This window comes from Epinephelus lanceolatus, chromosome 12 (assembly GCF_041903045.1).
Source record: "Epinephelus lanceolatus isolate andai-2023 chromosome 12, ASM4190304v1, whole genome shotgun sequence".
NCBI lineage: Eukaryota > Metazoa > Chordata > Actinopteri > Perciformes > Serranidae > Epinephelus > Epinephelus lanceolatus.
The window spans coordinates 30,815,876-30,838,833 of NC_135745.1; the positions used below are offsets into that span (position 1 = coordinate 30,815,876).

Here is a 22,958-nt window from a genome sequence, read left to right on the forward strand (position 1 = left end):
TTGGCAATAAGGAAATGAAACAGAAATGAAATAAGTGAAATGTCCCATAGTGTCAAACCATTCTTTTGAGGTCCACTTATTTGTTTAGGTTTTAGTTTTATGAGCTAACTGAACTAACTGACAATCTGTTTGAACTCTCTCTGGCGTGTAGCATACCTTAGCTTAGCTTAGCTTAGCTTAGCTTAGCTTAGCTTAGCTTAGCTCAGCTTAGCGCAAGGGGAAAGAGCTAGTTTTGCTCTGTTCAGAGTTAACGGAAAAACAGCATGCAGTGTTTAAACTTTGGTTTTTGTACTATTTAAGATATAATGGGTTGATTATTGAGCTTTAGGGGTGTTTGTAGCCGGAGTTTGATTTCTTTTTCTAGTCTTTGAGCTAGGCTGAGCTAACAGTCTGCTGGCACTAGCACTGTTTAGCATACAGACATGACAGCTAATTTTGGGCATGAGAGGCAGTTAGCATAATTCCCAAAATGTCTGCTATTTCTAAGAAGTATTTTACTGCCAATGCATATACAGTGGAAAAGAACAAGTCTTTTTTAAAGTAGTGTTACATGACCAGCGAAAACTGAGGAAAGGGGCTGTTGCATTCAAACTTCTAACTACCACAATGCAATGCGCCACAATAGCTAGGCTGGTGAGTGATGTGCTTGGTTGTTTTTCAGAGGAATCAAAATGGCAGCCAGATGGTAAAAACAATCTTGAATTCAAATTAAATGGTAAAACATGTTTCTAAAAACGTTTGAGGAGAGAAATAGGCAGTGCAGTAACGTTAACAGAGTTTTAAATATTTGATTAGCACTGCTTAGTTTTACCATTTGATCTCAGTATTTTCAGCCTTGGTGTTTTACAATACAGGAACCAGTATGGCACCTGCTTCTTGTTCAAGAATTCTTATATTGTGACACGTGTCATCCAGCAGATTTGAGCTGAGAGATGAGCAGAGAGATCTGGGCCCTGTGAAGATGGAGCGATATTCACATATTAATATGATACCAAGATGGTTGAAAATCGGCAAAGTATCCCTGTAGGGTCCACTCGTTAGTTGAGGTTTTAGTTTTAAGAGCTTTGATCAACATTTTTTAATCGTCAAATGATGCAGTCTGTTTGAACACTCTGTCCTCGCACAAACAGAACAGAAACCAGGATACTTTCTTTTATCCAATTAACAATAGGATGTATTTCTAAACATGTCATATTTTCCATTTCGCTCCCCTTTCTTTGAATTAGTACCATTCTTCACGAGAACCAGCATTATGCTTGTGATTAGGAAATGAAGAGGAATGTTCCTAACATCGTTGATGGCGTGCTCTAAGTACAGTGGGGCACACACCCAGGCATGAGGAGATGTAATCAGCTGTAATTCACTATGAAACTCACACTGGATAGATCAGATATCAGGAGAGCTCGTGTTAAACTATTCAGTACCACATGCAAGGTGTCCTTTGCAGTTGTAAAGTTCACATACAGCAGCTTCATCCTCATTGTTTCTCACTATGATCTGTGTTGATATGAAGAGTTGCTGAGGGTGTATGGCAAACCCTGTCACATGCTACTTCCTTGAAATCTCTTAAAAAGCCAGCCGCTCATTGTATTAAATTCTTTTAAGCTATAGAAGGAAAAGAAAAAGAAGAGGGTGTATTGTTCTGTCCATCACAGGAAAACTCGATTATGGCTATTTAAATGCTTTCGTAACTCTAACCACTCTATTTCCTTCTTGAGACATGTTGAGACAGGCCCGGTAACTTTACACCTATAAGGAAGCGTTCGTTTTAATGCAAGTAGCTGTTTACTTTTCTCTTAGCCTCACATGGTGACGATTCATACCCCACAGAAAGAAGTCACGAAGGCCAATGTGACCCTGAGCTGCCATTGCTCCAAGCAAACGCCTACTGAGCACAATAGATAATGTTTATCTGAAAATGCTGGCATCAGTGTGGGCTGTGCGACACAATATGTGCATTAAATTCATCCATATAATTCAATACAAAAATCAACACAGGAAAACTAACAATAATTCTGCAGGGCTATTATACAAAGATGATAAAACTTTATTACAAGAATGTTCCTGAGGTCATGTACAGTTCTTCTGAATAGATTCTTATTATTACATTTTATATTACACTAGTAGAACCTGCAAAGATGGCACATTTCTTCACACAGATTGCAATTGCAACTCATACTTACAATAACACAGGCTATTGTTGTATCTGGCACCATGTTTGAACTTGAATTATCATTATTATGGGAAGTGCCAACATTCAAAATGCTGAACTCATCACCGACCGGCAGCACTGACTGCTCAGTGGTTACTAAATCCTTAATCTCAAAGCAGCATACATGAACAAAGGTCAGCACAGCGCTCTGAGCTGCATACAGAGACAAAGGTGGAGGAGAGGTGAGGGTAAGATGAGGGTGAGCAAAGAGAGCCAACATCTGGAATGACACCATGCAATCATATGACCACCCGCAGTTTAACAGTGCCAGCAGCTGCACGAGGACAATTGCTCAACTGGATTATCTTCCATGTACTTCAAAATAAAAATAATCAAAATAAAAATAACCTTTGTCTGAATACCCTCTGACATGATGGGGCTTTTGTCCTGTACAGTAAAGTACCATTTAAATTATACATGCAAGTGCAAGTGTACCATAGCAATATTGGCAGTGTGAGTGTATGTCCTACAGCTAAACACAACTATCTGCTGCTTTTTTTTTTAAAGGCATTGTTTATCCAACAAATTCTCATCCCAAACTGTCAAATACCACCATCTCAGTTTACGCTTGTTACATTTTTTTTGTGTCTTTTCAAAATACACTACAGTTTCTGCTTGTTACATGCATAAAGTCTTCGGTTGATTTCGTTAAATTTTTGCAACAAAAGCACGCGGTTAGGTTTAGAAAAAAACATCATAGTTTCACTAAAATTGACCTTTTGCTAAGCCCTGCCCCTTTGTGATGGTCCGACAAGCTGTTCCCGAAGAAATATTGTCATATTTTTGGAAAAATGAAACAGTGATTCCAGAGAGAATCAATTTTCAGGGTGTAGCAAAGGGTGCCTCTGTGTGTCCGTGTCTGACGCTGACGTCCATTGACATAACGGCGGTATCTGACAACTTTGGTTGTTGCCCGCTGTCTCTTAAACTGACATGTGCGGTCTTTATCATACTGCTATGAAAACTGCCTCTGTGCATTGGTCTCTGATGCCCAAATTACTGACAAAGTGGCAGTATTTGATGAGTTGAGTGTGAGAACAGGCTGATTTATCACATCACAGATAGTATGTGCAGAGAAATCCAGGGTGTTATTCTCGCTTTAAAAGACTAGTGTGCAGTAAATAATGATCAGAATAAGAGTCAAAATATATAATGAAATATATGATAATGAAGCAATTAAGTTTTTAATTACTGTATCCTGCGTACAACGACACCCTGCCCATATGGGTTTACAAGACACTGTAAATTAATATCTTCATTGTCATTACAACAAAATTAATAAATCACTGACAAGAACATTTAATATACCACTAGAGTAATCACAATAAGTACAATTTGAATAGTCCATCTTGTCTTGTTTTTTCAGGCTTTTGAGACACATAATTAAACAACCATTCCAATTGTAATCATCTGAACACCGTAATATTTTAGGGTTTCATCGAGCCATTTCACAGTATGTTTCCACAGTACAAAATGGAACTCACTGTCATGTTATGTCTCTGTGGTGAAGGCCTAAAATCATTCCCTGATCTCTATCTGTGCAGGCTGAGCAGGTTACATGGTGTGACTGTGATGACGGCTGTCCCTGCATACCTTTGTCACAGTGCGTGCGTGTTCTTAAAGGCGCATGTGTCTGTGTGTCAAAAGGTCACGATAGGTAGTGCCACCCATAGCGACCGTTGCCATGAGGAGCACAAGCTGCGCACGACGTGTGGCCATTCCACCTGCCTTCACTGATTTGTTTAGTTTGAGTGAAAACCTCTGCCCCTCGCAGCTGATTGGTTGACTTAATTAGAAGAAGCCAATCCTAAAGAGGAAGCTGTGATCACCTTTTGTTTCTTACCTGCCTCTCACTGCCTCAGAGTTACTTCAAGGAATCAGAGCCAAAGACTCACATGAGAGGTGTTTTGATGAGTTTTCAAATTTTAGCTGCAGATATAGTCTTTCACTGTGTGTGAAAGTGTATGAGTGTGTGCATGTGTGTGAGCTGGAAGTATTTATTGTCCATCATGAGTCTGAAAAGCAGGAGATTCTCACTGGACAGCAATGTGTGAGTATAAATACGTCATGTTTTGCTTTTCTTTCTCTGTCCCTGTCACATCCTTCATCCTTCATCTCGGCTGATCAACAGTGTGCGTCACTTAAAAAGCATCAGGTGTGCTCGATATTCTTGTTGTGTATCCAGTGTTTGTAGCTGCTGGCTTACAAAAGTGAAACCACTCTCCAGAGATCCTCTCTGTTGCCCAGAGACTGCAGACTAACCACAGGTCTGATAAGCTGACAGCTAGCCCAGGCAGAGGGAGAAAATACACTCAGGCTGTATTCAAATAAGTTCCTGGGGGAGTTTGGAGCTAGTTTAAAGGAATAGATAACCCTCAAATTGATCAGTTGTAAATCAGTTACTCACTGCAGAGGAAAGAGCACTACATGTAGTACAACAGGACTGACCTGTAGAGGAAAACTTTTATGGTCCATGGTCCATGGTGATTGTGATTCGGGACATTTTAAAGCATGTATTAAGTAAGTAAGTATTAAAGTTAGTGGCTCTGACCCCAGTGATACAGGTCAGCTGCTTTGGTGTCGGCTGCATGGCCGCTGGAGAAGCATTAGCCTTTTGTGAGAGAGAAAACAAGAGGGCGAAAATAACCAACCACAACAAAACTGGACACTCTTAAAGGAATACGACACCCTCAAAATGGCAATTTGTATATCAATTACTCACCCTATGCTACCTTGAATTCGTGAAGAAAACAGTTTATCTCGCATGCCTCCACAGTGAACGAAGAATCCAAAAACAGGAGAAAATTTTTGATGAATTGAAGTAAATGGGGGCCGCATTTAACAACAGCAAAACTATCTCAAAACATCTGTTTATAAACTCTCCTACAATTCATGCAGTATAATCCAAGTCTCATTTATCCAGTCGTTTGCTCAATACTTTCCAAACACATGGATTTTCGCGAAAACCTCACAATTTAAAACACCTCCACATAAAAAGTCCCATGCACACCTGCACTCTGCTCATGCATTCCATTGAAGTCCTGCCTCCTAGCTCATTTAATGGCCATTATTTAGCATTAAATGGAGGCATTGTAGTCAGGTTTTAGCCAAGATGCATGTGTTTGGGAAGTACTGAGCATACGACTGGATTAATGAGACATGGATTATACTGCACGAGTTGTTTAAGAGATTATAAACAGATGTTTTCATATAGTTTTGCTGTTAAACGTGACCCACTTGTACAGCAATTCATCAAACATTTTCTCTGACTTTGGATTCTCTGTTCACCGTGAAGGCATGCGAGAAAAACAGATGTGTAATTGATATGCAAATAAACATTTAGAGGGTAAAGTATTCCTTTAACCTCTGCTGTAACACAAAGGAACAGTTCAAACTGACAGAGATATTAGATCGGATTTACAAACAAACAAGAACAGTATATTCCCTTCAACACCGTTGTTGACACTCAGTTGAAGCTCCTCAATGTGAGAAATTATTTGTGCCTCTGGATAAACCGCATTAATCTCTGTGGAAAATCATACTTCGCCTGATGTAAACAATGAAAGTGAAGATAATGAAATGTTTACCGTCAGCACGCAGGAGTTGTTTTCAGCCACTCTGTGAACTCAGTAAATCCAGCACATTTACTGATGTTCCCACCGTGAAGACACCCATTCTTCTTTTTGTATTTTTTCTTTACTTTATGCTGTTCTATATCCGTCCCACCTGTGTGTGTCATATGAAAGCCGGATCATCAGTCTGACATTTATCTCCCGGTCTCTTGGGACAGCTGTCTGGATGGAGTCGGGGTCCTTGGCGTAAGAAGAGGCAGCAGCAGGTTTAGCAGTAGGAAATCCAAACACAGCCAGAGTCTGGACGATGCCCGACTGGAGATCCAGGTGCTAAATCACAGCCTCAACTCCAGCATTTCCCTCAGGTATACTCAACACCAGACAGGGATTAAGACAAAAACTGAAGTTTTAATCTTAGACTGAGACAAAGTCTGGATATGTCATCTAGTTAGTAGGGTGAATTTCTCGTGTTTGTGTCCCCAGGAAGCAGACAATAACAGAGGAGAGCATTGACCGATTAGATGGGCTCATCAACAGTAGTGTAAGTCTGCTCCACCTCATCCTGCTCACTTACAACATCCATATTTTATCACATTTTGCTGCAGCACAGGGAGAATTAAAGCGGCCATAATGTATATTTTTTATAATAACAATACATCAATGTATGATGTGAAAACAGTGTGAAGGTCTGTTATCATTTACCTAAAGAGAATTATCACCTGAATCTGCAGCTCCCCTCAGCTTTACGGAGATTTATAGGGAGTTTCAGCTCATTGTTTAGCTGTCCGGCCTACTTTATTGTTTTGTTTCACTCTCAGCGCTCACATAGCAGAGAGAAAAAGCTCTTAAATCCCACTTTACACGACCTGATCAGCACCAAACAGCATCGAGGCACAGTTTGAGACCAGCTTTAGCGGAGCATTTAGCAGCTTAAAAAGCAGGTATTTCCCTCAGGAGTTGGAGGAGGCCAAAAATTAAGCTAAAATTGAGTGAATGTTGGACTTATGTTCTTCAGGTAGACAGAAACAGGACTCCTGATGAATAATAATGTTGTTGGACATGTAAATTAGCAGTTGTTTGCTAGCAAGATCGCAGTGTGTCACTGTTGTGTTGTCATGTTCTCAATCAGTTTGAAGATAATTATTTCAGATAACGAATCTCAAGCCTGCTCCTTATTATCACTCAACACACAGTTTAGTACTTTTTAAAACTGACCTGGTATGCGTTTCCTTATTTTCTGGCATATACGTAATATTACGGTGTCAGATGTTCATATTAAACGTAGTCAAAGTTTAAAAGAAGAGGTAGGTGTACATAGAATTATCCCTGTGAGCTAAAACCTCAGGCCTCAGACCGTTCTGAATACTCTGTTTCCAGCTGTTTCTTCTTTTCGGGACAAGCTGACGTCAGCTCGTGACAGATTTCTTTATATGGTTGTCTGCTCCAGGCATGCTACTGCAAGTATTTACATGATGTAGCCTACACTGCTACATGTAGCTACATGCTACAGTACAGGCCAAAAGTTTGGACACACCTTCTCATTCAATGCGTTTTCTTCATTTTCATGACTATTTACTTTGTAGATTCTCACTAAAGGCATCAAAACTATGAATGAACACATGTGGAGTTATGTACTTAACAAAAAAAGGTGAAATAACTGAAAACATGTTTTATATTCTAGTTTCTTCAAAATAGCCACCCTTTGCTCTGATTACTGCTTTGCACACTCTTGGCATTCTCTCGCTGAGCTTCAAGAGGTAGTCACCTGAAATGGTTTTCCAACAGTCTTGAAGGAGTTCCCAGAGGTGTTTAGCACTTGTTGGCCCCTTTGCCTTCACTCTGCGGTCCAGCTCACCCCAAACCATCTCGATTGGGTTCAGGTCCGGTGACTGTGGAGGCCAGGTCATCTGCCGCAGCACTCCATCACTCTCCTTCTTGGTCAAATAGCCCTTACACAGCCTGGAGGTGTGTTTGGGGTCATTGTCCTGTTGAAAAATAAATGATCGTCCAACTAAACGCAAACCGGATGGGATGGCATGTCGCTGCAGGATGCTGTGGTAGCCATGCTGGTTCAGTGTGCCTTCAATTTTGAATAAATCCCCAACAGTGTCACCAGCAAAACACCCCGACACCATCACACCTCCTCCTCCATGCTTCACAGTGGGAACCAGGCATGTGGAATCCATCCGTTCACCTTTTCTGCGTCTCACAAAGACACGGCGGTTGGAACCAAAGATCTCAAATTTGGACTCATCAGACCAAAGCACAGATTTCCACTGGTCTAATGTCCATTCCTTGTGTTTCTTGGCCCAAACAAATCTCTTCTGCTTGTTGCCTCTCCTTAGCAGTGGTTTCCTAGCAGCTATTTGACCATGAAGGCCTGATTGGCGCAGTCTCCTCTTAACAGTTGTTCTAGAGATGGGTCTGCTGCTAGAACTCTGTGTGGCATTCATCTGGTCTCTGATCTGAGCTGCTGTTAACTTGCCATTTCTGAGGCTGGTGACTCGGATGAACTTATCCTCAGAAGCAGAGGTGACTCTTGGTCTTCCTTTCCTGGGTCGGTCCTCATGTGTGCCAGTTTCGTTGTAGCGCTTGATGGTTTTTGCGACTCCACTTGGGGACACATTTAAAGTTTTTGCAATTTTCCGGACTGACTGACCTTCATTTCTTAAAGTAATGATGGCCACTCGTTTTTCTTTAGTTAGCTGATTGGTTCTTGCCATAATATGAATTTTAACAGTTGTCCAATAGGGCTGTCGGCTGTGTATTAACCTGACTTCTGCACAACACAACTGATGGTCCCAACCCCACAGATAAAGCAAGAAATTCCACTAATTAACCCTGATAAGGCACACCTGTGAAGTGGAAACCATTTCAGGTGACTACCTCTTGAAGCTCATGGAGAGAATGCCAAGAGTGTGCAAAGCAGTAATCAGAGCAAAGGGTGGCTATTTTGAAGAAACTAGAATATAAAACATGTTTTCAGTTATTTCACCTTTTTTTGTTAAGTACATAACTCCACATGTGTTCATTCATAGTTTTGATGCCTTCAGTGAGAATCTACAATGTAAATAGTCATGAAAATAAAGAAAACGCATTGAATGAGAAGGTGTGTCCAAACTTTTGGCCTGTACTGTACATCAGGAAAACCTGTAATCCTGTATGTTGTTGTTCATTTCTCCCTGATTTCTGATCATATTCCTGCTGGAACAACATGGTTTAGAGGCTTTTATCTGTGATTTTTCACAGATAATTTATAATACAAAGTGATTTTTTCTGAGGCCCCGTTTATACGACAACAATTTCAACTGAAAACGGTAAACTTTAGTTGCGTTTTGGCCGATCGTTTACACGACAGCGGCATTTTGGGTGCCTAAAAACACGACGTTTTGAAAATGGGTTCCAGAGTGCAACTTTTTGGAAACGGCAGCGTCTCCGTTGTCAAGTAAGTTCAGTTCCTCTGAAAACGGAGACTTTTCGCACATGCGCATTACAGTTCCAGTCACTAGGCATGCCGACCGTCACAACAACAATGCAGAGCTCTGTTTGTGCTGCTCACCCTGTTGATTTGAAGTGAAGTGTAGATCTGTTACTGTAGCAACTCCACCTCGTCGTCCATCCAGACAAAGTTATCTGTGCATGCTTTCGCCATTGTGTCTTCTTTGTTTTGGTTTGTAATCACCGCATTGTAGAGGAAGGTGCTTAGGCGCAGGCACATGGCGTCATGCCGTGGTGTTGCTTTGCAAATTTACACTGCCACCCATTGGCCTGGTGTGCATACTACAGTAGTACTACTTCCAGTAGATTTTGCGGCTCCATGTGAACGGAGATCGTTTCAATAACGTCATCATATAAACGCAGAAGTTTTTTAAAACGCAAAGGACAGACTTTTCCGTTTTTAGAGAAACCGTTGTCATCTAAACAGGGCCTGAGACTTCCGAGACATTCCTTCATCTCACTAATGCTAATAAATAACTTTTGTAGCTTTTGCATTTAATCTAGGTCACTCTTCGTTGATACTAACTACCAGTTACGACCTTATACCGCATTGCAAATTACCTGTGAGCATAAAATTGATATGCAGTATTTTGATTAATATGAAGTTTATTACTATCAACCGAGCATTTTCTTTTGTCTGCCATGTATCTACATATATGTCAACAACTTGCTCACAGCTCTGCCTGACGAAGGTTGTAATGACCGAAACGTAGCTGCCTTGTCCCATTAAATATTCTGCAAGTTTGGCAACAGTGTGCGGGAATCTTTTTTCTTTCTTGAACAACTTGCTCACTAAAATTTCCGCCAACTTTCCAAGTTCTTGTTCCGACTTCACGTGAATTTTGTTAACTAGTTTTTCCGATTATTCTGACAACACATGAATGTAGGGGCAAAGACAGAAGACAGACGCGCAGAAGCACCTTTTATTTTAGAAACCCAACCTGAATCTGAACATGAGCATAATTTGTCCTCTGTAATATTATTTTTCACTGACAGAGCTTCCTGAAGCAGAACAAAACCTTCCACAAACTGTTCCAAGAGATTCCTGAGGGGGAGAACCTGACACACAGTGAGTTGAGAGTCTGTTACTTATTCCTTGATATTGATTATGGAGATTATGTTACATTGTGACCCTTTGTCACTTTGTCCCTGGTGTATGATGAAGCGCTTCCTACTTTGTTTGCACAGTAAAACAGGAGCTGCAACACTTAAGCACATGATCCTGCTGTCATGTCTCTTTTGTCTCAGTGACATTGCTGTTTCCTTTTTTTATTAGAGAAACAGCTTCCTCACAACTTTAAATGGTGTGTGTGTGTGTGTGTGTGTGTAGCGTTCACCTGTGCCTTGCAGAAGGAGGTGCTGTATCACGGAAAAATCTTTGTCTCTGAGAAGTATGTGTGTTTCCACTCGTCAGTGCTGCTCAAAGAAACCAAGGTAACATCTTCTGACTCATTGAGGTAAAGCCTAATTCACACTGGTGAAATTATTCAACACTGACATGTCATACCAGCGGTGGCAATTAAACCAATATGTGTTTAATTTTGTAGGAACACTTCACTCTGGCAGAGCAGACTTTAAACTTACATGTCCCAGAAGTTGTTGAAGAAGCAGTCAACATTAGCATTAGCTATCCTGGGGATTTACTTTCATCTCCAGCATTTGGGCTTTTACCCTAAAATCAAAGACTTCACAGAGGGAAATTATTTAAGGACTTTGGATAGTGAACAAAATTAAAGGCTGGTTCCTTATCTTGATTATCCACATCACATAAAAGTGGAATATGATTGTAATGTCCTTTTTAAAGGGGTTCAAAGGTTAAAAATGTCATAATTATCCATTAATAAATAAATGTTTAAATACTTTATTAAATATTTTTTAAAATAAATGTTTGAATAAATGTTTAAATAAATAAATAAATATTATACAGAAACAAATGAGTTAATTCAGAAATGTATAAATAAAAGAATAAGTAAATGCTAATATAAAGACTGAAATACATAAATGAATGCATAAATGAATAAATAAATGCAGAGGTTAAGGCCTCTGTATTTATTATATAAGCATACAGGTAGGGAATAACAAAAATTATTAAATGTGGATGTAAACAAATTTGGAAATTTTAAGATATTTATTTATGTCCTGTTTGATCATCAACTTTGATTTATTTATGAATTAATTTATTTAATATTTAATTTATTCATTTAATCATGGATTTATCTATTTCTATTAATATTTAGTTAACATGTATTCATTTATTTATGTATTTATCTATTTATTTCCATATTTATTTAAACATTATTTATTTTTTATTTAGTTATTGTCGTATTTTTTCCATACATTTATGTATTTATTTTCATATCTATCTATTTATTCCTGTATTTATTTATACATTTTTTGTATTTATTTCTGTATGTAGTTATTCCTTCTTGTCTTTTTAATTAGTACTTAAGTAATTTTTTGTCCTCCATATAAAGGTGACGTTCAGAGCATTAATGTAGCATCCAAAAGCTATTTGCTATGTAGATACATATTTGAGTAATGGTGTCCTAAGCAAATAGTAAAGTCACGCTCCCTCTGTGTGTGTTGTAATCTGAGCCTCACTGTTTTTTGTTTGGGTAGTCGGTCCAGTTGCACATGCATTTTACTGCATGTGAGTCCCTGTGTGTGTATCCCACTGGCTAGTTAATCTCCACCGCTCTTCACTGTGCTCATACGGCGATATGAGCACAGTGAAGAGCGATAACAGTGCTAATTACAGTGTCAGCACTGTTGTTAGCACTGTTTGTGTTGCTAGCACTTAGCTGCTAGCCACCAGTTTAGCCACCTCCATGTTGAGAGCCGTATGCAGACAATCAGACTCCTATATTTTGTCCACATGTTGCAGGTGGTGCTTTCTGCGTGCAGCGTCAGTGGGGTGAAGAAACATAACTCTGCTTTATCCATGCTGTCTATTCAAACTGCTGATGGAGAGAAGGTCAGAATACACACTTTAAAAGTTTATTATTAAAAGTTTATATTTTATGTATTGATCATTATCTATGTCCCATCATTTTCCTTCACTTTATAATGTTTTTGTGATTTTGAGCTATATAAACACACACTGACATGACTGCATCTTAGCATTACAGATGCGAGTATAACTGTGGAATTAAAGTTTTGGGTAGGAAACCAATGGCAACTGAATGTGATATTAGATAACTTGAATGCCGACATATCCAGCCTCAAAGTGCTCAGAAACATTCTGAAACCTCTGGGGGGTTTGGGCTCAATAACACGTCACACATCTGTGGGGAATTGTAATTCGACCTCCTGTAAACAAGCGTCTGTCGTTGTTGTTGAACTCCTTAACCACAGGACTCGAAATAGAGATTGAAATTAATCAAATCAGATTAATTCATGTTCTGTGTCATTTTGTATGTGTTGTATGTTGTGTATTCGTACAATGGCTCATTTAGAGACAGGCAGTGCAACTTGCTAAGACTGTAAATGCTGGCCACTGTTATGTTCCTTTTAAATTAAACATTAAATGTAATTATAATAGTAGTAGTAGTAGTGGTGATGTCTTTATTAATCAGGTTTAGAAACAAGTTAATAATAACAATCATAAATTCATCTTGACTCAAATGTGTCCAGTAGTTTTAGTGTTCACTACCAATCAGTAAAAAGAAAAACAGAATTAAAAAGAAGGAAAAGTGTGATATTTCCTGCAGTAAAACTGACAGCTTGTCAAGCTAAAACTTCATATTAGATTCCTTAACGTTGAGTGTACACATAGATTAACCCTTTCACCTGTTTCTTTTCCTGTCTTCAGTACACATTTGTGTCTCTGAGGCACCGTGAGATGTGTTATAAACTCCTCCAAAGTCTCTGCTCAAATGCACAGGTACAGTAGGTGCTCTTTATAAAGTCATCATTTCTTAAGATAAAGGGTCAGTTTTCAGTTTAAACTCATGTTTCTATGTTCGTCTGAAACAGGGGGAGTGCAGCCCTCATGTCTCCGCTGCAGAAAACGAAGCTGATCATGACAAAGTATGTTTGCTGCCATTTTAACTCAACCAAAAGAAGAATTTCAGAGACTCAGGGTTGTCGTTTAGGAAATATGAATGCATGATGCACGATGACAGAGACTTTAACCTTCAGTGTCTCTGTCCTTGTCTGCAGGCCTCCAGTTATTCCAGTTTGGAGGACAGCGTGGATCGTGATCTGAGCAGACAGAACAGCATTTGTCTTGACAACGGCTTTCCTCCGATGCCTGGTGAAGGTGAGAAACAGATGGGAGAGACAGGGAGAAGCTTGTGATAGAGTAATGTATAACTGTTTAATGTTGCTCTATTTTCAATAGTGACTTTAGTTGATTAATTACACTTTTCTATTTAAGATACTACTGTAAGTCTTAGCAGCATCATTGAATGCACCAATGCATACTTGTGTCCTTCCAGGTCCTACAAGACGATATTCCACCCTCAACACCTCAACAGATGACGACGACAGACGTTTGTGTAAGAGCTCACAAATAGACACACACAGACTGTAATATCTACTCAAGTTACCCATAAGGCACAGAGGTAAGGGTCGTTAAAGAATAACAAGGTGATTTTTCTCTCCACCAGCTGTATCATGGGTTTCGAGGATCACTGAGAGGGTCACACCGCTCTCTTTCCTCAGAGAAGGTAGTAACGCCAGCGTTCTCGCCTACCTCTGCATTATGCTGTGAGTACTGTTATTTCAGCTGAGTACATTCACTCAAGCACTGTGCTTAAGAACAATTTTGACTTTACTATAATATGACACTGGCATGGGGACATTTTTCTGCATAATGAGTATTGTCACTTTTAATCCTTAGTATATTTAGCTGATATTATTTCTATAGTTTGACTTGTGATGTATTTTTATGTTATGAATTTGCAGCCGTTACTGAAGTTAAAAATCTGAGTACTTCTTCCACCATTGTCCATCTCTCTACTGCTCTCTAAGAATTTAAGAATGTTGCTCATTATTTTGAGATACTGAGTCATTATTTTGAGATACTAAGTCATTATTTTAAGAATGTTGCTCATTATTTTGAGATACTGAGTCATTATTTTGAGATACTAAGTCATTATTTTAAGGAAGTTGCTCGTTATTTTGAGATACTGAGTCATTATTTTAAGAATGTTGCTCATTATTTTGAGATACTAAGTCATTATTTTAAGAATGTTGCTCATTATTTTGAGATACTGAGTCATTATTTTAAGAATGTTGCTCATTATTTTGAGATACTGAGTCATTATTTTAAGAATGTTGCTCATTATTTTGAGATACTGAGTCATTATTTTGAGATACTAAGTCATTATTTTGAGAAAGTTGCTCATTATTTTGAGATACTGAGTCATTATTTTGAGATACTAAGTCATTATTTTAAGGAAGTTGCTCATTATTCTGAGATACTGAGTCATTATTTTGAGATACTAAGTCATTATTTTAAGGAAGTTGCTCATTATTCTGAGATACTGAGTCATTATTTTGAGATACTAAGTCATTATTTTAAGGAAGTTGCTCATTATTTTGAGATACTGAGTCATTATTTTGAGAAAGTTGCTCATTATTTTAAGATACTAAGTCATTATTTTAAGGAAGTTGCTCATTATTTTGAGACACTAAGTCTATTTTTGAGACACTAAGTCATTATTTTGAGAAATTTGCTCATTATTTTGAGATACTAAGTCATTATTTTAAGAAAGTTGCTCATTATATCAAGATAATAAGTCATTATTTTAAGAAAGTTGCTTATCATTGTGAGATACTAAGTCATTATTTTAAGAAAGTTGCTCATTATATCAAGATACTAAGTCATTATTTTAAGAAAGTTGCTCATTATATCAAGATACTAAGTCATTATTTTGAGAAAGTTGCTTATCATTTTGAGATACTAAGTCATTATTTTGAGATACTAAGTCATTATTGTTAGAAAGTTTTCATGACTTTACAGGATCCTTTTTTTAAATTACACTGGCAGAACTGGGTTTTCATACTTTGCAGATCCCACATGCTGTGCACATTTTTGAGGCGCAGCTTTGTGTGTGAAACGTACATCTTGAGGCACATTTTGGTATGTTGACTTACTGGATTGGCTGGAAGGGAAAGAAAATGTTCTAATCCTGGAGATGCGGTTATAGAAATGTTATCACACAATGTTCACTCAGGCTCCATGCTGATACAATTTACTGATATCTTATTGTCATGACTTCACAGTATGTACCCATCTAAGACTGTCTGGGTGTGATTCATCTCTGCACTAAGTGAAAGTGCATTGTTGTGGCTGACGATAAAACCCAAAGCATTTACGTCATTATTGTTTGCAGGATGGTGTTGCTCCTGTTGACGTCCGGGTACATTGGGCTAAGGATCATGGCGCTGCAGGAGCAGCTGACTGAGTTGACTTTACACCACGGAGAGTGAGTAGACACACACTGACATAAAGAAAAAGGAAGCCTGTCAAGAGAAAGAAAAGAGTGTGATGGCTCAAACTGGTTTGGGGGGACATTTTCAGCCATTAGCTTAGATCAGATTAGACAGGAACAGACTTCAAAAGGTTCAGGACAGCTATGTGGACAAAAGATAAGTGATTACATCAGAGTCACTCCCACTAGGGGTATGTGTTTAAAATGTTGAGATGAAGCCTTACACCAGCGTAACAACAGTAAGGAGTACTACATTTACATACACAGTTTACATTATAAGGATATTTAATCAATAATAAATGTAGTATAAAATTACTAATGAATCATAATGTGCACCTTTCTCAGTGGTGGACTACTCAAAAGTAGCATGAAATGGAAATACTCAAGTAAAGTACACTTATACCTAACTACTATACTACATGGTACACAGAGTCCAGAGCATGCAAACACTGGGAGGGTGCATTCATATATAAAACAAGCCCATAATTAAGCACAGCCAAGAATGTGGCAGAGACTGTCTGGTTTTGGCCAAAAAAGCGAAGCAAAAGCATGAATGAATGAAATGTGTGTGATAAATGTGAGAAGTCTTTGGCAAATGGACCCCCATCTCGAAGGGGTTAAGGAGGTTGATGAATCCACAGTCAATTAGGGCTCCATTACAACTCACGAGGTTCACCGACAAAACAACTGTCTTATACTAAAGGTGTTTTCAGAACAAGTATAACATGCTAACGTTATTAGCACAAGCCCATGGAATTTTACATTGTATAAATTAGCATAGCGAAGAGCAGAGATTTCCTCTGCTGATATGAAGCCAGGATAAATCACACACAAGACTTAAAATGCTATTTTAGTGGAGGCTTTATTGTCTTCACAATTTATTGTTTCTTATCTGTGAAATTAATGTAAATAAAAGCTTTGTTTCCACTGAGGGAAATGGCTTGAGCGCACAAAAATAAACAGGGGGTCTGCGTCACCGCGACATGTAGTTACATTCCTTGGAGAGGTGCACGTCAAGCTACAGCGTAGGCTTTACGTCGACGCAGAGCCTACCCCATAGGTACAGCGTCGATTAAATGCAGAAGTATAAATTCCGCTTTGCTGAGCTCCATTTTTAAGAGCTGTAGTCAGTGGTGGGTACAGCATTCAAATCCTTTAATTAAGTAAAAGGCTGTGCTGTTAGAACAACACATCTCTGAAAAGTCATGTTATCATGGTGTCAGAAACACAGCCCTGTTTTCAGCTGATCCAAAAGGGATTTTAAAGAGTTTATTTGGATTAAGAAGTAGGAGAATATTCTTAACACATGAAGGAACACTTCATCCCTCAGTTCATCACAAACATTTGAAGTCGACACAGCTGGAGATATGTGGTTTTCAAATGTGTAATCTGGAAAGTAACCAAAGCCGTCCGACAAATGTAGTGGAGCAAAAACTACAGTATCTGCCTCTGAGACGTCGTGGAGTAGTATATAAGTCATAAGTCATAAGTATAAAGCTGCATAAAATGGAGATACTTGACTGCTGACTGCAAAGTCAAGTCAACTTTTCTTATATAGCACATTTCAATCGACAAGCGTAAACTCAATGTGCTCAAGATACATAATACATGACAAACATAAAATATCATATAAGATAATAAAGTAAGACACATATCAAAACAAGCAGGACATGATAAACAAAATGAGAGGGTACTGTTATTATCACATACAAACCATATGATTAAGACATGAAATATGATGTGTTTCCCAGAGATTAAACTCCTCTGCAGTATGTAAAGAAGTTAAAATTCAAGCTTCAGGCTACAGCTACACTAAAATTCTGTTTGAATATTAATGCGACTCTACTTAGAGCCATTATGCATAATCACTACTTTTCCTTGTGGAACTTTAAGTATACTTTGCTGCAGTGGCGTGAGGTCGTTACCACTGGCCTCAGTGCACACTAGTCACTAGTTATAAGCTGGAAGCTGTTAACAAAAAAGCCAAAGGAATCTAGTTTAGGGAGCTTTGCTACTTTTCCTCCTGGTCATTTTTCTCTTGTCCTTTCTTACCACTGCTTGTATGTTGAAAAGGCATGACTGCTCGCTGTCAGTCTGGACAGATTTTCCCACAGTCCAAAGACATGCAGGTTAATTGGTGACTCTAAATTGTCCGTAGGTGTGAATGTGAGCGTGAATGGTTGTCTGTCTCTATGTGTCAGCCCTGTGATAGTCTGGTGACCTGTCCAGGGTGTACTCCGTCTCTCGCCCAATGTCTGCTGGGATAGGCTCCAGCCCCCCGTGACCCCAACAGGATAAGCGGTTACAGAAATGATTGCAGTGGGAGAACAATAAGTACAAGAGTTACTAAAAATGAACTAAAATGTCGGAGAAAAACAGACTGCTCCTGGTAATAAATGTCATATTGAATGTAATATGCACTATCTGTATTTACGCCCCTGCTTTGCTGACAATAGTCTGTACTTTTACTTTAGTAAAAATTTTGATGTGTTTCACATTGTAGTGCTACTGATTACTCAAAGGAATACTTCAGTTCACTTCATCAGTTACTCGCCCACTGTTACACTGAATTCATGAAGAAGACTTTGTTTTTCTCACATGCCTCCATGGAAAGCAAAGAATTCAAAAACAGAGAAAATTCTTAATGAACTGAAGTTACGGCTGTGTGAGTTCTGTGCTGCTGTCCCTTTTCCCTCCATCGTACACCTGCCCAGGTGGGCTGCATTACTTAACGAGGTGCAGTGCACCTGGCATGGAGGAGGTAATTAAGAGCGTTGTGGTGTGGGGACTGCTGGTCCTGCTGCCTCTCAGCGTGGGATTTTTGTTGTCTTTTTTGCTTATTCATTTGTTAATTTATGGAGCTTTGTTCACCCCATGGGGCAGCCCAAGGGTGGGGTGTAACAAATAAGGGCTCGTCCGGGATAGAGCATCCATGAGGTGGAGTAAATATAAGTTTTTGTGTGGATCTCTTGGCCTTTTTTTGAGCGTAGAGGTCATCTCTTTTGTTAGATTATTTGTGGTTGTTGCTCTGTGTTTAGTTGTAACTTCAGTTTTGAGCACCCCGACTAGGTAGTCACAGGGCAGGTAAGATCTGCATTTAACAGCAGCGAAGATATATCTAAATATCCGTTTACAAACTCCCACACAACTCATGCAGTATAACCACAGTCCCATTTATTCAGTCATATGCTCAGTGCTTCCCAAACACATGCATTTTCACTAAAACCTTAGTATTAAAAACACTTCTACCCTCCTGCTCATCTGTGCGTGACACTGTTTGTGCTTAAGTGTTTTTAAATAGTAATGTTTTAGTATAAAAGCATGTGTGTGGGAAGTAGTGAGGACACGGCTGGATAAATGAGATTAAAGTTAGGAGTTGTGTGAGTGTTTTCTCTGGTTTTGGATTCTTTGTTCACTGTGGAGGATATACAAATGATCATTTTGTAGGTGACGTATTCCTTAATTTAAGGGATTGCTCCCTCCATCACTGTCCCCTCCTCATGCTGCTTCCTCTTCTTTTACAGGTACCATCAAACGTAGCCAGTAACAGCAGACTGTCACAAACAAATCCTCCAGTGCACCTCTCTGTTAAGATCCTGCTGTACATTGATCCCCATCTAGACAGACTCCCAAAAGCATCTTAGCAGTGAGACTCATCCGTTTGACACACAGAAACATCTCTCAGTTAAATATACAATATTGTGCACAAACAAGTCCGCTCGCAGCAGAGATTGGCCTCCTGTGTTAGTGCCATGTCAACAGAGCATGCAGGTCAGCAGTAAGATGCTTCTGGGAAGTCTGAAGCGGGCCACACGCAGTGAACTACACGGATGACTGACTGCGTTGGCAGAGATGCACCGGGACATTTTTTCTGTTACGAGCATGCTCGTTCTCTGCTGACAGATCAGATATTGAAGAGAGGATCTCCTGCACTGAGCCATATGGAGGCAGCCTGCTGAAGCCATGCTCATTTCCTGGCCGGTGAACAGCTGAGCTCAGCGAGCCGAGGTTGACGGAGTCTTGGCCGTCGTTTTCTTGGATCAACACTGCAGGCTGCGACAGTGAGGACACACACACAGTGATATAAGCACTTAATTGCTGCTTGAATTTATGTGTATGTTTTGAAATGAGGGTTCACATCCTGTAAGTGTATGCTATAATATAGTGACGTTTTAAAGACTGTTAGTGACAGTAATCATCCAGCAGAGGGCAGTCACTCCTATTAAACCTCACTGTTACATGAGGCACCAAGGCAGGATGTCACTTAGCACTTCAAACACCAGGCACTGAAATGTCTTCAAAATACTAATGTTACAAAGAGGTTTGCTACTGTTCCTTTGGTCAAATTCATCTTGTAAATTATATATTTGAGAATGTGTAATGTTCATCCACATTTTGGCCAACATTTGTATGTGACTCTAATCCAATTTTTATGACCATCCTGTGAATTCTGTCAATACCTGTGGGGAAACATAACTGGTTGTATGGTACAAAAAAGTATAAGGGCCACATTGAGGAGACAAAAACTGCAAGAATAAAGTCATAACTTAAGAGAGAAAAGTCAAACTATTTCACCAAAAAAGTGGCAATATGACATGATTAAACTCATAAATGTATTGGTGTAGGAGCTGAGCCTATTACTTGCAGCTACATGAGATGTTTCACCTGGCCTGATTTGGCTGACGCTTTGCACGTCTGATGCCACAACTTTCTTGGTTGTGTTGAGTTTAGACGATAAACTTCAGGTCCTACCTGTTCCTACCTTTATACAATAATGCTCCAACTATCAGTACAACGCCACAAACATAGTGCGTACAATTAAAGTCTGCGGGGTGAATGACATATTTGGCTCTTACACTGGGGAAAACTCACTCATTTATGCCACAAAGTCAGATGAAATAGTATAAAGCAGTGGTTTCCAACTGGTCCAGCCAGGCAGTTCAGATTTTTCCTTATTTGTTAACCCCCGTTTCCACCGAGCAGTTCAGTTCGCTTTTTCTCCATTTCCACTGTGAAAAGTTGTGGATGGTACCAACAGAACCGTTCGTACAGTTCCCATGTTTGGTCCCCCCTCTGTTGGGGTACCTAGCACACAGATCTGGTACTAAAAGGTGGAGCTGTGAACACTGCAGTCTGATTGGTCAATAGAGGACGGTCACTCTGCTCAGGGCTGAGTTGTGGCTGGTTTTGAGGCTCATGTAACCACTGTTCATACTGTGGAGGGTTTAATTAGTAAACTGTAACTATAAAATGAAAGGATGTTTTGCTGCCTCTCACAGCAGCTGGAGTCTGAGAAAAAATAACTGAATTCACTGGGCCGACTGCCGGCGACTTTTAAGGTCGAACATTAACTTGTAATGTTACTTTGAGTGATGTGACGATGTAAATCCATCAGCACATCTTAAACATTCCATAGTACCATCACTTAAGTTTTTATATGACATACTTTTAGTAATGAGTGGATCCTTAAGCGTTTATTAATTTCAGCAGGGTCATGTGAACTGCATATATTCTAATCCGAAAAAAGCTTTGTGGAGCGTCGTTCCTGTGGGCTCTGCCAACACTAAACCCCTGAGCTTGCCTGAGAAGGACTAAATACCCAAACCTGCTATTTCTAAATATCCCATGGAGAGAGACTCTCACTGCAGCCTGTTTTATTTTGATTTGAAAATGTCGGCATGTAGCCTCGTTCTGTGGACGATAAACAAGGTGCAGACCTCCATCTGTGTCACCGCTAAAGGAAATACAGTGAATGACGACAACCCCACCCACTTTTAAGGGTACTGTTTACAGTGGAAACGCTAGGGTCTAGGTCCTATGTCTGAAGGGTTACTGTTGGTTCCAAAGGTACCATACTGAAAGTGCTGGTGGAAACGGGGCATTAGCTCGAGGTACCGCAGTTTAATTCATGCAGCATCATACTTGAGTTCGGTGATGACACTGAGCTAGTTTGCCATCTCAAGTAGCTGTCTGATAGTTACTCACTCTACAGCAAAAAAACAACACTTCAAAATAAAAGCTCTGTGCCAGAAATTCACTGTACTTAAAAATTAAGTTTGCTTTTTACAAACTTGATATGTTTGCGAGTCACTTAGGGTCCATTGGGAACCACTGGTATAAAGAGCGAGAAAGTCCCTGACTGGGAGACGATGCAGCTAAGGGACTCTTGTCTATTTTTATACCATGTAAACTGACCTTCTGGCGTAAGTATGAGTTTTTCCTCATACATTTATGAGTTTATAATCATGTAATATTACTTTTGTCTTGAAAAATTACACCTTTATTCTCATATTACTTTTTTCCTTGAAATAGTTTTACTTTATTCTTGTCATGACCTTGCTTGAAACCTGAGATTTGTTTTCTTCAGTGAGGCCTTAACACCTCTTTGTATTGTGTCAAATCGTATTATGTTCAAATTCCATGTTTTATAAAGGATTTTTATGACTGGACGAACCCTGTACATTATCTGCACCCATTCCAGCCAATCTAGGAAGAGACTGTGTATTATTTTGTATCTTATTATCCTAAACCCATCATCATTTGTGCACCAAATTATCTTACCATGTACATGTAAATATTTTTTGCATCACTGTCTTATTAACTTATACACTGTGCAAAAATACAAAAGCTGTTTCAAAAACAATGCGGTCAGTGTCGTATTTTTGTACATAAGTGATCTTTTTTTATTATTTTGTTGTCCATAAAAAGGTCAAGATTCAGTCCCATGAATTAATTTCATTACATCATATTCTCAGTTCAAAAAAAGCAACATAAAATTACAAATCATAATACAAAGAATAGAATAGGTAAGTACAGTAACCATATAAACAGCCCACTAATATTGTCTAGCCCCCCCTCCCTCCCCCCCACCTACCACTGCCCCGCTCAAACTCTAGCACAAAACTCATAACAATACATCAGTTAGTATCAGCAATAAAAAAATTCAAATGAATGTCCCGTTTTGTTTAAAAAGCGCTTCAATGTTCCGATGCCATGAGTTCAGCTTTACCCTCACATAGAATACATAATAGAGATAACATCCCACCCCGTCACTTGCTCTGCAAAACACAATAGACATGCATACAGTTTTCACTGCTCGACCCCCCCACCCCCACCCCCATCAATACACATTCAGGGCCAGAGGATACAATATACGTCAACCATAGTGGTGCATCAATAAAACGGCAAGTCTCCGCCCCGTTTCTTGAACGCCATGAGTGAAAGGTGGATCCAGTG

General features: G+C 39.3%; 1 protein-coding gene across 1 annotated transcript; it reads left to right on the forward strand.

The window, feature by feature from the left end:
* Window positions 1–4,056: 4,056 nt before the first annotated feature.
* On the forward strand, window positions 4,057–22,347 carry LOC117271761 (uncharacterized). The gene is made up of 13 exons (XM_033650135.2): window positions 4,057–4,262; window positions 6,003–6,149; window positions 6,268–6,325; window positions 10,279–10,351; window positions 10,613–10,716; window positions 12,167–12,256; window positions 13,094–13,165; window positions 13,258–13,311; window positions 13,444–13,543; window positions 13,722–13,781; window positions 13,893–13,992; window positions 15,624–15,716; window positions 19,247–22,347. Exons 1-13 carry the CDS (start codon window positions 4,177–4,179, stop codon window positions 19,260–19,262), a joined length of 1,053 nt encoding a protein of 350 aa, XP_033506026.2. The 5' UTR covers window positions 4,057–4,176; the 3' UTR covers window positions 19,263–22,347.
* Window positions 22,348–22,958: the final 611 nt, after the last annotated feature.

Coding starts and splice junctions, on each gene's coding strand:
- LOC117271761 (XM_033650135.2), top strand. CDS start 4,177: ATGAGTGTGTGCATGTGTGTGAGCTGGAAGTATTTATTGTCCATCATG. Junction 6,326..10,278: donor ATGGGCTCATCAACAGTAGT/GTAAGTCTGCTC, acceptor TTTCACTGACAG/AGCTTCCTGAAGCAGAACAA. Junction 13,993..15,623: donor GCCTACCTCTGCATTATGCT/GTGAGTACTGTT, acceptor TATTGTTTGCAG/GATGGTGTTGCTCCTGTTGA.